This window comes from Callithrix jacchus, chromosome 6, assembly GCF_049354715.1.
Source record: "Callithrix jacchus isolate 240 chromosome 6, calJac240_pri, whole genome shotgun sequence".
NCBI classification, from domain to species: Eukaryota; Metazoa; Chordata; class Mammalia; order Primates; family Cebidae; genus Callithrix; species Callithrix jacchus.
Window position 1 is genome coordinate 133,025,536 of NC_133507.1, and position 15,720 is coordinate 133,041,255.

Here is a 15,720-nt window from a genome sequence, read left to right on the forward strand (position 1 = left end):
TTGACATTGGATCAGAATCAGATTCTATACTGCTAGTATTTTAGAAGTTTCCAGTGACCACTTAGCCTATAACAAACTCTAGAAAATTTACCAACTTATTTATAGATATTTTATAAAGTTTCACCTCTATTAACACCAATATATGTAATAACATTTCTAGAGATAAGTGTATATCTGCAATATTTTCTGATATATGTGGGGGACAAAGCAGTGCCTTAACAAGCAGATTTATAACACCCTGGGCAAGGCACACCATCAGTAGGCTCCCCACATGGTGGTTATTTAATTGTTTCAATTATTTTACTTTTGATTATGTTGTACTTATCTTTCTTGAATGAAAGAAACCTCATCCTTCATTATAGCCATGTTGCTCCCAGATAGTTTGAGGATGTAGAGTTAAGTTTTTAGTTGCATCAGAAGAACAGTTTTCAAGGGATTAATAAAGACTACTGACAGTCTTGACCTGTGTCAGTATGTCAACTTTACATGTGCGCTTGTATGGGTGACCAGGACTATTCCAATAATACTTACCTCAAAAGGTGTAGTGATCCAAATGAACCAACATACAAAGAATGAATTTATAAAACACTATGTAATTAGTAGGTAGTATAACTGCTATAAACTAGCATGATGCCACTGGAAGTTTCAATTGTACCTTAAAGCATTAGGAACACAAGTCGTTTCTCCCCCTTTTTCAGTTTATCAGTTGTTTAAAATGCATAGTGCCCTGACATATCTCACCCTGAACACTATGAAATGACAATGACTTCAGATGAAAGGGCTAAAACATGTAAGGGAGCGTATATGTGCTGGTCCATGCAAATAGCAGGAGGTGTTATTAATAAGATCCCTAAAGTACCACAACTGGACAGGTTTAAGAGAACTCACTGCAATATGTTATGTTGAAAATATATTTTTTTTCTACTGACACAGTCAACATTCCATACAGTCAAATAATTATAGTAGTTTGAGAGAATAATAGAATCTCTAATCAGAAGTTACTGAAATTTTGAAATTCTTATACTTTGGAGGCATGGAGTAATAAATAATATTTAAGATAAAAACAGTTATGTAAGAAGATGCTGAGAGAGGATCTTGCTCATGTCACCAATGTCTCTGAAATTACTCTCACACTGTTATGTGGGCTTGTCATAAATCACTAGTCAGTTGATTGACTATTTATTGACAATTCCCCCCCCGCCCACCACCACTAGGACAGTAGTAACATCCAATATTCTTTATAACCAAAGGCTGGCCAGGATTCATTTTATAAATTGCAATGGGAGCAGAAAGAAAAAAGTATATAAAATATTATTGTTATTTGGATGCAACCTACAAAATATTTTAATTTTTTTATTCTCAGAGAAACCAACCAGAGTTAATAAGTATAGTCTGCACAGATGAGTAAGTCTGTACACATCAATGGACATATGCAGTAGAAGGTAGAAACATATGGAACATATCATATCCCAAACACCAAAGAGTTCTGAGGAATAATTAATGAGATGCATAAATATGGGCAAAATAAGCCCATTTTTATCTTCAGATTATTAAACCTGGAACAAATCTTCCTCTCTGCCATTGGTTTATAACAAATTTCTGACACAAAAGAGAACATTTGTTTCATATTTTATTGAATTTCATTTATATTAAATTAAAAATATATTTCTGACAGATTCATGTAACAAAAAGGCAGAACAGTTTTCAAATTGTTCAGCTGGGATGATCAGGATGGAATGAGGCAAAGCAGTTCGCATTCTATAATTGCCTTGTACAGGTACAATTCTTTCCCAAGAGCCAAAAGAGGATCCTTGAGAACTAACTGAAAAGCCTAATTACATAAATTTAAAATACTGTTTCTCCCTCATTCTCAAATAACAACAGGAATAAGGGAAAGGAAGGAGAATGGGTAGAAGATTGGAGGAGAAGAAAGAATAAGAGAAAGTATACTAAAAATATACCTAACATTAAAAAAGTTAGTATGTGTTAGGTGCATAATCCTTCATTAATAACATAGAAAAAAAATCAAAAAAACATTACACCACACACAATTGGCATATCCTATTGTGTAAGCGAGTGCAGAGGTTGAACACATCACAATAGTGCTGAACACAGAATCACAAGTAATGTCAAAATGATAACTTCCAACCAAAAAAGAAACAATCACAAGCCAATTACTTATATACAAATCAACCCTAAAGACAATTATGTTCCAAATAAAGATGTCCACAAAAGAAAAAGCAACATTATACTTATTTACAAATGCAACTAGCCATGTCTTTAACAAGCTATAAAAATACTATTCACATTTTCAAACATACAGTAGTTTTTTTTTGTTTGTTTCAAAAAGGCAGCTAACTTTGAATGCATGGATTTAAATAAAACATTGATGGCTTACCAGCAAGGTATTTTTTGCACCCCAATCCTTTGAAGATACTTCACAAGAGAGAGGGCTTGCTTTCTGCTTACAGGTTAAGAAAATAAGGAAATGAGTACAAATGTATATACCTTAAGCATCTGCCTTTTCAATAAAGTGAGTCCCTCTCTCACCCAAACTGATGTCAGTAAATTACTTTGATGCATGTATGAGATGAATGTTTGAGAGTCGATTTAAGATGACTTTTCCTGTGCTATGAATTGTCCTGCACGTTGATCTCATTTTCATTTGATCTTGTAATGGTGCTCAAGAAAGAGATGAACTAGTCATACCATGTGAAAATGCAGTTTCAACATGCAGCCACGCAATCCCTGGTGCCCTCAACATGAGAAATAGACACAACAGCCAGGGAGACATGCATTCAAAGTTAGCTGCCCTCACACAGCTGCTCCGTTTAATAATCGACCCATTTAACAGCAGTACCAGTTTATGCTACATATTTCAAAGTACCTTACTTTAAAAGAACAGCTTACATATCTACATTTAGAAAATAACTTTCATAGTTGATAACTGGAGTAATCCCAAAAGGGTTCTTGGAGTGCTATTGTTGTAGTCCCCTCACTCCCCCCTCCCAGCCCCTGAGAGATCCAGAAATATACAGGAGAATGACTCTCACATTAAGGGAAAAGGACAACACCCCCATTAACTGAAAAATCTGGAAATGACACTTGAAAACCAGGTTCATGTCAATATCTGGGAGGTATGATTTTGCTTTCCTTCACAAAGGCTGTAGGCCTGGGGGAAACATCTACACATTAGGGATAAAAATAGCAGTAAAGGCAAAGTGGTTTGGACAAGTTAGACTATTGCCTACAGGTATGAATATTTGTTTTCCTATACTTGTGTATTTGCACAAATATAACCACTTCTCATGATGGAAGGAAAGCTCACTAGAGCATGAAAAGAAAAATGTCTGTAGAGAGCAAAAGTAGATAAAGGATGGCATTCTGTTAGAAAACATGGATTTTCATTAACATGAACTGCGCTCATTATGTATTTGTTAGACGGATGAATGAGCGAAAAAAGAATTGCAGGTGGTTCTCAAAGCTGAATAGCCTTTACCTTTATAATAATAAAACTCGTCATCTGGGGAAAAGAAAAACTTACAGCAGCTACAAAATATTTGCGATCAAGAATAAAATAAGATGAATAAAGTAAATAAGTTAATTTGCTGGCAAAAATAACTTCTTATATGTACAGCTTTTATGCAAAGATGAAATCAAAGTTCTACCAAGGGTATGTGCATGTATGTGAGTTTCAAGATTATTCACCGGACTATCCCATCTTAAATTCCTACAGGGAAGGACACAGAGAATCGATCTTCATGGGAAACCATAATTTTAATAGCTTTAATATTCTCTATGCAGTAGTTTGACAATTCATTTAAACAGTGTCCAAATTGCTAGAATCCCTGATGAAAAAAATCAGGTATTCGAGGGCAAAGATGAAGTCAGTGTTTCACAAAGCAGAGTGTGGCATCTCAAAGATCCACTATGGCTTAAGAAAGGGACAGGACAGCATCAGGTGGACTATGTTGAATCATGGTAGTAGAAAGGGAAGAGAACAGTGCCAGTTGTGTCAATGGGTGAAAAGGGGAAAGATTCTATTTTCCTCTAAAGGTCAGAGAGAGAGATATTTTTCTGTGATGCCTAACGAGATAATCACTTACTTGCAAAGCTGACTGTCAAAGAGTATTTTCCAGAAGAAGCATGTGAATACCCCCATGAAATTGGGGCTTAGAGTCATTTTAGCTCGTGACTACAGAAGCATTTTCTTCTGCCCAAAATATCACCTCGCCAGGAATTAGATGAGGCAGGAGCCTGCAAAAGTGACAGATCCTACATTTTTGGACCTCTACAAAATCGGTGAGACTTGAACTGAGTATCTGAAATTTCTATTATTTTAGACTTTTAATGAAAAGATAAAAGCAGCTCACAGTGCTAAAAAATATTTGCCCATATAAACGCAACAGGTCCTGGCTGGACAACTTCTTGTTTCCAACTGCAGAGAGAACTCTTCTTGCAAAGGCATCTCTGGGATCAGAGAAACTATTAATTCTACCCAGAAGTATAAAAGCTGGCCTCATTGTAGTATCAGTAATAAGCAGGTCTCCACTGATAATGATCTTTTACAATTACACCTGATCTACATCTGTATATTTGTTTTAAGCAAATGGTCACCAGGGGATACCAATCTGCACTATATGTTTATATAGGGCAGGGCTGTCCTTCAAACTGATACACACCAAAGTCTTTGTACAGAAAGAGAGACACAGCAGGATCCTGTGCCCATAGTATATACAATAGAAATTCATTTATCTGGCTTTTTAAACAACTAAAAGCTGATACACCTGGATTTCTCATTTGCTCTATAACAATCATCATTCTGATACCTAAAGTCCGAAAGAATGGCAATGTAGTAGTTTGAAATGCTGGTTCAGCATTTATTTATCAGAAAAGTTGTGATTCTTCCTTGTCATTTTTGGAGGCAAGAGGGCATAGAGAGAAAGGAAAGGACATACCGTAAGTTGAATATATTTTGTTTGTTCACTAAATGACATCACTCATTTTCTTTTGTCTTTGAATAAGGTAATAGAACATTTACATTTTCTTTACTTCATCTTGACCCCTTACTTAGCCATATGTAACATGTTTGCCTGTTAAATTCTGAAGGTGGTGTTTATTTAAAAAATAAATAAATAAAACTTTACATTTAAAAAGTGACAAAGGAATAACAGAATGAGAAAAAATTGTTCATTGTAATGCTTTAAAGCAATTTTTTCACAAGTGGAACCATATATGCCTACTTTCAGCTAAACCCAACAAACAACAATTTTAAATGGCAAACTTATTTTTTTACTAGGCAAAATTCATTCTACATTTTTATATCCTGCATTTAACTTTGTTATATTATACTTGTGGTTAGTTTTCTAGTTCGATTTATTTAATAATAATAAAATCATTTTACATCTGATAACCTAACTAAATCTACATCTTATAGCATTATCATGGTTCTGTCCAGTTATATACATGCTTTCATGATCACCTTTTCTATTCCCTTATCAACTACATATACTAAATTATCAACAATTACAGATGGATGAATAATTCCAGTTTTGAAATAAATGTTAGATAGCTCTAGAAAAACTTGTATTTACATCCTTCCCTGTCAGGCTTAAACAATTTTAATTTCCTTTTCATTTTTGACACTTCAAGAAGCACATTAACAGTACATCCAACTTCATCTAGCAGCAGAGCCTCATAGTTCTTTTCTCTCAATTTTTCCTTAGCATTATAAATATGCACAATCTTCATGCCATGTCTTTCCTTTAGAAGGTATTAGTTTATACACTATAGCACTTAGAAGAACTCTATTTTTTCTCTTAAATTAGATATTCAGTCCTTCTTCCTAATCTACAAAAAAAAAAAATCACTTGATTTTAGTTTGTGTGTTTTAATAGAAATTTGAGTTTTGCATTGTTTTTCATGCTAGTTTAAGAACATTGGAGGAAGGATTCTCATCCTAAGCTGTGCTACTAATACTATGCAGAAAACCAAGAGCTGCTTGGTAGTCTGTCACCTTTCGTGGTGCAGATGATTTCTGGTTCTGGATCTACCCTAGTTAAGAGGCCATCTTTCCTCACCTGTTTAGGGACCACTTTCTTTTGGCAATCATTTAGCTGCAAAGTTTTGCCATGCCTGAAAACAGGATTGCCCAAAATAGGTATAATCTACAAAGTTGGGTGATATAAAAAATATAGTCATTGTAATTTTAATACTAATTTTCCTCAAATTTATACAATTGATTCTGCATGTTTTAGTTGCTACAACTGGCCTCTGGAATCTGATATCCCCCAAAGCACTTTGAAGACTTTAAGTGACATTTTAAAATTCTACCCTACTGGGCTAAATATGTTTTTCTCTGGAATGAATGAAACTTTTTTCCTCCCTCTTCCACACTCTGAAATATGTTTGTCCAGGGGGACAAAAACAAAACAAAAAACCCTCAAACAACTGAAGTCAATTACATACTGCAGAAATCATTCAAAAGGAATATAAAGTGGTGCTATTGTAAAGAATTTGGGTCATTTTAGATTATGCCTGCATCCATCTCTAGGTATTACCTGACATGTAAGTCTTGTGTTCTTAGGAGGAAAGAGACTACATTCACTAAATATATTTTTGTTACCTTAACAGTTAAAAGTTAACTATTTTCTTCCTTCTCCAAAGTAAGTTATTCTGCTTTCTATATCCCAGTAGAAACCATATGCACATTGTAAATCAGAAAAAAATCAAGTTATAGTATCCAAAAAGGAGGCTATGATGACTTACTGCAGATTTATTTAGAAAGGGAGGCTTATATTCAATTTTCATAAGTACTGATATGAGATCCCTTTTCTTAGAGACTTCTCTGAATGGATAGGAGAGCTCTGAGCTATTAGGTTGTGGTTCCTGAATTACTCTGTGTCTTTAACCCTGAAAAGTTTGAGGATGAACTTCACTAGAAGGGATCTCACAAACTCCTCCCCTGCCCTACCATACTTCTTAAGCTTGCCTCAGTTTTTAGAGCTTAGAAGAAAACCAATTTCACTGTCTCCAACATTCTTGGCCAAGGACCACCATCTGCTTTTGGTTTAATGGCAAAGTTAGAATCTATATAAGCTAATTAGCCAGTGATGTAATATTCTTCTAGACCAGCTTATGTTTGAATAATAATATTGAAATTTTCATATTTGTCCACTTCAACAATTTGAAGGATGTTTAACTCTTTTCCCAAATGAGTTCAAAGGAGATACTTTACTGAACAACTGATTATATGACAGCCATTCCTAAAAGGGACCATGCAATCTGATTCTTTGAACTCATAGAAAAATTAAAATGTCATTCTAATTAAATCTCCTAATGATACAATTTTGAAGTTGGAGATGATATTCCATTTATCTTGGTGTTTCCCACAAAACATGGTGCTTTTGGTAGATAGTTGGATAAATTAGGTTTGCATGGATGGATGGATGGATTTACTCATTCAGAATAGGAAGAAACACAAATTTCTTTGGATTTTTTTCCTCTAAACTCTCTGCTTTAATAATTATTTTTACTCTAATTAATTAATCTTACACTATTGACTCTAATTTGGTCCTGAGAGTTTAACATTAGAAAGAAATATTTTTTAAAAATCTAAGTGACTTGGGGTAGAATTTTCAGAAAAGGGGGATTTATTTCTAAGTTTCCTAATTATTGATGTGAGGCTGCATTTACCTGGAGACTCATTCCTGTCCTTTGTTCCCATCCTTCATCTCATCAGGTATTCTTTTAAAATGATACATAATAAATATGGTTTTAGTACTAGATGTAGTATACGAAGAAAATGAATTTTATAAAGTGTCAAAAGATTCGAAGTGTTGGATAATAAAATAATTGCATGAGAAGATTTTTCACATTTATTTACAACTTTTGACCCAAGGACCTATCCATAAGCCTTGAATGTTTGTGTTTTTCTTTTTATTATACCAATTTATGTGCAAAGAGTTTCCTTCTTCATATAAATAGAGTTTCGTACTAGAAATTCCATGGAATTCAAGCCAATCCTTACTCGCATTCCTTCTTATGAAGTATACGAACTGAACAAATTTCCTTGCGTAGCAAAGGTGATGCCATATGGAGATAATGTGCTGGCCTCTCATCATAGTCCCTGGATACCGTTGCAAGGTTCCTAATTTGCTTGGTTTGGCATTTCCACAGTCTTTATCTTAGCTCTTTTTTTAAAAAAACGTACTTAAATTAGTTAATTTGCTGGTTGCTTCCATATTGCTTGATTCAAAATCCAAAACGGAGTTCAGAAAAAGAACAAATAAAATTACAGCTTAAGTGCAAACTACGTTTCTGAGTATTTGCCAGGTAGACATACCCAGTCCAGTGTGTTTCTTCCAGTTCAATAGATTCCCTCATTGGACCACCCCTGAAAATATCAGTAGTTTTCTTGAACTACAGAAACTAAGAGAACTGTCTCTTAGTTTCCCTTTTATACTTCAGACAACCAACTGCTTATCAAATACTGTCATTTATGGAGAAAAAAAATGTTGAAAAATGTAAAGGATGAAGGTGAAGATAATTTGATAGCATGAAAAATGAAAGCTAAAATAAAAAAATATTAGCCTCCCTTTCTTATTTTAAAAATTGTGTACTTAAAATAGTGGCCATTTTACCATATTAAAATATTTCTTGCTTAAATTCTGTGAAGAAGCTTTGACATAAACATCTTTGCAATTAGAAATTAAAGCCAAAAATTGGGGAGCAACTATATAAAGGAATTGGTCAGAGCAAAACAAAGTGGAAAAAAAAAGCCTTCAAAACATAATTAATAGTTATATTTTTTATGACTATTTTTAAATTATAAGCTGGGTTGGCCATTCTTACTTGCTAGGACAGAAACTGTTGGAGAAAAAAATTGGTTTCTCAATCTCCGATATTATCATATGTTATAGAAAATGTTATTTTTTTGTTCTAATGAAAACTTTATTATAATTTCCAGGGATGCTCAGTATGTACACATCAGTTCCTGCAGATAGGAACAGATAACATAGGTGTTTCAACCATCTGCTTAAAAAAAAAAAAAAAGAAACAAGAAAAAAGAAGTGACAGCTAGTTTGATAGTAGGCGGTATTGCCTTATATTTTCTGGTCCTTCTCTAGCTGTTTCATTCTGACCAACCCATGCAGAGAAATGAAGAAACACTGTGGTTCCTCCTATCTTTCTCTTTCAGTCTTTCCCTCTAATGTTCAAGATAGATAAGCACATAACTATCATTGCATCTCTATATCTTCCACTGGGAAGTGTCAAAACTACTGGCCTTGGAGTAGAAGGAAGACCACCAGAGAAAGAGAGGGGGGTGGGGAAACTGGAGCTGTGTGTGTGTCTCCTCCTAAAAATAACAACTGAGCTTACACCACAGTATTCCGGTGTCTGTAAGGTGGAGGTGGCAGCACAGTGCCTGGCTTCAGGGAGAACTCAGAGAGGTATTCAGGATTCTCTGCCACAATAGGCCGGATCCGCCCATTCTGTTTATAAAAATATTTTGTGCTGTACTCCTGCAGGTAGTCTGGGTGCTGGAGGGTGCTCCGAGGTGGCAAGCTGTGGTTCCAGTAGTCAGGGTTGTCAAACGCTTTCTTGGCCTTCTCTGGCACTGACAGTACATTGTTCTTTAGGTACTCAGCTTTTCCCAAGGCATTGGCAAAGGTGTTGAGGTACAGCGGCTCATTCACATACTCATCCTCGGCCTTGGATGGACCATTGGATGCGTTGTGATATTCGGGATTATCCAATGCTTGAAGGTCTCCATTTTTTCTTCGAGAAACAAAAGGGTTCTCCTCCACTGGATTCAGGTATTCTAAAGGAATAAAAAAAAATCCGCTAACCTCAACTTTCTGGAAAATACTAATCAGACCAAAGTTATACATAATGATTAGCTTCTTTGTCTAGAACAACAACAACAAAAAAATACAGACTTGTTTTCAGGATTTCTCAAAACAATTATTTGTGGATTACTATTGCCATATGAAAAAAGTGGACCAAAAATGTTTATAACAAAACAAGAAGCCAATGAGACCAGAATCAGAATTTCTATCTCCAAAATTTTTCTTTCCTTCTAATTGCATCTGTTTCTTTTGCATATGGGGCCAGTTGTTTAAATGTTTTTGTTTTCTAAAATGTATTTATATTAGGAATAAGACTACTTCTTCAAATTAAATAACCTTTAAATATACAGACAACTTATTTCTATAAAGGATATTGAAAAACTAAAGAGTCTATAGCTTTTTTCCATGCCAAGATGAATAGATGGAGTGAAGAAATCATGTTTTTTAGTATCTAGTTTTGCTATGATTGTCTATACTGGTAACAAGGATTTGATTGGAGATGATCCTGAAAAACTTTTCACACATGGGAAAGAAAGCATCAAAGGAAAAAAAAAAAAAGAAGCAAACCTAACAGGTATCTAAAATGCCTCTAGTTGACTTGCTTGACATTACATGTACTTCTACTTAATAATAAAGTATAATTATATTTCCACTGAACAATCATAATCATAAAATAGCATACTATTAGCTTGAATCATATAAAACAGCGATTTTGTACACTGAAACCAGCCATTAGCACCTATTTTATATGGATCAATCTATAAATCCATCTAGTACAGGTATTGGTCTAAAAGGTGCAAATAATTATTGCCATTCTCCTGAAGTTTAATTTTACCTTTGTGTCTCTAATATAGACTGCAGGTAGACATACACACACATATATTGTAGGTCCTCTATTAGTCCTCTCTTACTATATATACAAAACACTGAGCTATTTCTATTTTGGATTTGAGGCATCAAGAGGGGACAATTGTTTGTTGAGAGGCCATTCTGAAACAAACTTTATCTCTTAGTCTTATCCCAACAAGCAGAGAGAAAAATCCTATTAGGCCAGGGTTATTTTTCTCCAAATATATGTATGCTGAATAGGTAAGCATTTAGCATCACTTATTAAATTTAAAGGGCAATAATGAATATCCCACTATCATACATAGGCCTTTAAAATATACTATCATTTCATCTTAGCAATTCTGTGAAAAAGAAAGTACAAGACTTATTTTTCCAGCTTTGTAGACAGAAAAATGAGATTAAATGATGTATGCAGGATACAATTAGTGTTGGGATAGAATTCAGGTCTTGTTACTCCTCTTGCATAATCTTCTTATTCTACCACACTGTTTTTTATTATTGCCCTTGCAGGCGTTGGGTGAACTTAATGCTTCGTAACAAGTTTTAATTTGACAAATGTATGAAAACACTTGTAAGGAATGCAGAATTTGATCTTTCTTACCAGATTCCTAAAACATCTTAATTGAAAGTATGGAAATGTCTATACTAAAATTCTGTACTCTCTGAGCACTAGGTTAGACTATAGCAACGTTTTATATAAATGGAGCTTAGTGTTCAGAGATAAAATCTGGGAATACTCTGTCTGGGAATACAGTGTGACTAGACAGACTGACTTGCTTTTCTCTTAGCCTTATATTACCTTTACACAGTGCAATCTACTTATATATTGTCCTGATGCAAACTTATATAACTGTCCAATAACTTTGCAGTTGAGGTGCAAATCTTCCCGAAAAGATTCTTCTTTGGGGGGAATCTGCCAAATCTTCACAAAACCTACATTTGTGTCATTACTGGGCTGCAATGAACATCCAAACTTTTCATCACATTTTTATATATATATAAAAGTTTTATATATGTAAAAGTTTTATCTAGACAGATGTATTTTAATAGGTTACTTACAATTAGGGTTCTCTAAATTTTACTTTAAAGGAGAGAACATAACCATGTAGAAAAGGGTGTAACAGGCTCTTCTCAGTCTGACACTAAAGACTGAGAGACATGATCATTACTCTTTAATATTCATCTGTCTTCTCTGTTGTGATGCTGTTAGCATAGAAGAAAAAGGGCTTTTTTGCTGCAAAAATGAAGCATTATTTGAGTGCTTAATATTTCAACTACTAACTTTACAAAATTATTGTTGTGCTTTGTAAAACCATAAACTATTATTTTCAAATCTTGATGGTATACTTATAAGTATATATAGGGTCAAAACTTTAATTTTTGAAAAAGTTATATAAAAATCATAATTTCCTATAATAAACTAGGTTGTTTAAATGACATCATTTAAATGAGTCAAAGAAATCTTTTATTAGTGCCATCAAAGCATCAGACACTCTTGCCAACAATACCAGTCTTTATGATCTATGATCTCCACAATTACGTCCAATAAAGCTATGGTCTTGACCCTTTGTGTTATGCTACTTCATTCAAATATTTCAACAAAATATGTTTAGAATAGTGCTTCTCAAACTGATTGCTGTATACAGACAGTCTGGGGATCTTGTTAAAATCCAGATTCCTATTCAGATGAGACCTGCCTGAGATTCTGATTTCTATAAATAATAATAATGTGGATGCCGCTGATCAAGGACCATACTGCAAGTAGCAGTAGGCTCCGCCTTTACTGGGTCACAAATGTTGCAATGTACGGCTGTCTGGCAATTTCCATTCTATACTTTACCTTGATAGAAGTGAACTTTGAATGGTAATCATTTCCAAATATTTTCAATATTTGGAATATCTGCATATTCATAATAAATTATCAGAAAATAATTTTGAAATACACATTTTAGTTTTATTAACCAACTGAAACATAATCTAATAAAAAGCATTTAATGCCCTTCTCCCACAAGTGCCTAAATTTAATATAAAATTAAAGGAACGAACCTTGTTTGGCTTTGTCTCGCATAGGAGTCATGTAACCTTCCTCATCCAGCTCTCCTCGTGGGCTCCGTTCTGGGGCAAACACGGTGGGGTCAGCACTGTACCTCTGAGTGCTACTGTCCTCTTGGACATGGGGTGCCACTGGCTTGCGTAGGGTGCCATTACAGCAGGAGTCATCAAAAATCTCAGCTGTAGCACCCTGTGCAACAGGAGCTTCTGGAATTGTGCTAGTTGGGGCTCTGTAGGGCACAGACACTCCTTGTTCTGCAGCAAAACCTCCATCTCGGTATACAAACTGGTTCTGTTAATAAGAGAAACACATTTGGAGAGGTGATGTTAGAAATAGTTGAAAAATGAATGCTAATAACCAAAAGGATATCAAAGCTACTCTTTCAGAGAATAGTCATAGCATTTATTGTTTTTTTTTTTTTTCTCCTAGTGGCTAATGAATTTGAGTCACAAACTAGAAACTTCTAAAATTTCTACTCCTCTTAAAAGATAAATCATCAGAAAATAATTTTGAAATGTACATTTTAGTTTTATTAACCAACTGAAACATAATCTAATAAACAGTATTTGATGCCCTTTTCCTACAAGTGCCTATATTTAATATAAAAATCAAAGTGAATTTTTATGATAAATGGCAGTGTCATTAATTGTAGACAGTTGTCATTAAGAATAGAAGTATCTGGATATATTTTGAATGAGCCTATGTCTTTATTGACTTCTAAAATTCTGTGGTTATTATGAATTTGATGCTTTAGTACCTAAATAACAGATCATCACTATAATTCTGACTTTTTAGTACCTGACCTATAATTAGGGAAGTAAAGATAACCTCCACATTCAGAAGCATAATTTATATGCCAGGTTAAATCCTTCAGATAAAAATTGAAAGCTACTGTTGATGCATGATATCTCAATTTTGGATTATCAACTGAGATAAAAGCACATCTACAAAGGCAGCTACACAATGTACAGCAAATTCTTAACTCACTGTTGGCAAAGGCAAAATGAGGAAATTATGCAGAGACAAGAGATAGGAAACATGGTAAGCAAAGACCAAAATTCCTAGAAGATGAAGGTTGATTGTGAAATACTTACTCCTGACATGGGGGTGTAGGCAGGAGGAGGGCTGTGTCCAATTTCACTCTAATAGGAAAGAAAAATGGAATGATGGATATAATAGGCAATATGAATGAAAAAATTAAAAAAGAAACGAAAAAGAAAAGCCACATGAATCGTATGACTCCAAGGGAAAAGTGCACAACAGTGAAGCTTCCTAAGCAGTAAAGTTGTATGCATTCTGACTATCAGCAAGTTAACTTATAGATTTGAGGAAAATAAATATTTTAATTCAGTCCCTGAAAAGGAAAGTTATACAGAAAAAGTAAAATTTGTCTGGATTAAAAAAGTGAATAATAAACATTCTTCTGATTAACCCTAGAGGAAAGGAAAAAAGTAGTAATAAATTGTAGCTTTAAATGGAAAATGGTTTCATTCTTTACATGTTAAAAGCCTGAACCAGCCATATACTCTGGTATTATTCTCTCTCTTATAAGAAATGTATCTGGAAGGAGATAGGAGGAGATTTCAATTTGCCCGGAATAATTTTTGCTATCAAGCTACATTTATTTTTCACCACTTCAGCAAAGGATAAACTCCTTAGCTTCTCCTTATAAAAGGTATGTGCGATTTCATCTTCCATGTTACGTGTTTTGTTTTTTTAAGAAACAGCAGAAAATTTGGAAAATCAATTCCTTTCCTGAAAACATGCTTTAGAGTCCCCTTATGCATTTATAATGAGTCAAAATCAGATTTCAGTTAAACAGCAAAAATATATCTATATTTTTATAGCCTAATGATCCATCCTATGGGCTAACTAAAAGAGAATATAAAAATATGATAAAATATGAAGGACAGTGTTCCTTTGGGTAAGGAAAAGGTGTTGTATGAGACTAATTCTACTTCTTAATAAAAAATACATTAAACAGATTTCTTGAGAACCTACTGTCTATGTGCCAGGCACTTTTCTAGGCACAGGGATAAAAAATAACACAGACCCAAACTGCTTGATTTTATGAAGCTTATGTTCTCTACATTCCAGCTTTGAGTAAACAGAGATGACCAAAACAAACCTGTAAGCACCTTACATCTTTTATATGAAACAGATAAATATGATTCCAGGTCTATGTTCACATAATTTAGATTCACAAAGCATTCTCAGAATATGGTTCTATGGAGATTAAGTGTTTAATGTAAATCAGTAACAACTGGATAGTATAATCTCCCTTAACTTAGTCTGCTGGATTAACCAAGGGACAAGTTCTAAATCCCTATAGTGAGTTTATATCCTAGTTTTCTCCATAACTATGGTGGCATTAGTATATATATTTTCTTCTTTAGTAACATAACTAACAACACATCAAAAGATTATGACATAGAAAGTCAGAGATATATGTCATATACAATACATAGGAGGTGCTGCCTGGGCTCCAGTTCTAATGATAAGTGGTATGGATTTGGTGAATCATGAAACATCTCAGACCTCCATTTTCATTGTTTGTCTCTCTATTTTATTCTTAATAAATATAAGGTAAGATAATATATATAAATGAACTTTGTAAACTCTGCACTATTATAAAAATGTAAAGGATATATCACATTTAAATATTTATATCCACTAAATTGAATTTTTAAAGCAATCAGGATGCCAAAACTACTCATCAAAGAGGCATTTTAAAATGCTCACCTGTTCTCTAATCATTTTAAATACAGACATATTTTACTATATTTTAGAAATACATGAAATCTATATTTTAGAAGTATATTTGTTCATAAAACTTGAGAAAAGAATTTTTCATAGTCTAGTGACGTGTAAAATACAGTGATAGTACAGGAAACATGGAACTGCCTGGTGGAACTTCACCAAATTACAAATACTGGCCTTACCCTCATCATTAAACACCAATTATTT

The 15,720-nt window shown here is 34.0% G+C and overlaps 1 protein-coding gene across 5 annotated transcripts in view; it reads right to left on the reverse strand.

Moving 5' to 3' along the window:
* Positions 1–1,617: 1,617 nt before the first annotated feature.
* The window catches only part of ERBB4 (erb-b2 receptor tyrosine kinase 4), a 1,220,557-nt gene continuing 1,206,454 nt past the window's right edge, over positions 1,618–15,720 (reverse strand). For 3 of the 5 annotated variants that reach the window (XM_035306587.3, XM_008999419.5, XM_035306585.3), the window contains 3 exons: positions 13,848–13,895; positions 12,747–13,044; positions 1,618–9,823 (listed from right to left, as the gene is read on the reverse strand). In XM_035306587.3, the coding sequence (XP_035162478.1) occupies positions 9,378–9,823; positions 12,747–13,044; positions 13,848–13,895 (792 nt within the window). In that variant the 3' untranslated portion in view covers positions 1,618–9,377. The remainder of the gene's footprint in view (positions 9,824–12,746; positions 13,045–13,847; positions 13,896–15,720) is intronic. The other 2 variants (XM_035306586.3, XM_035306588.3) reach the window with 1 other exon arrangement.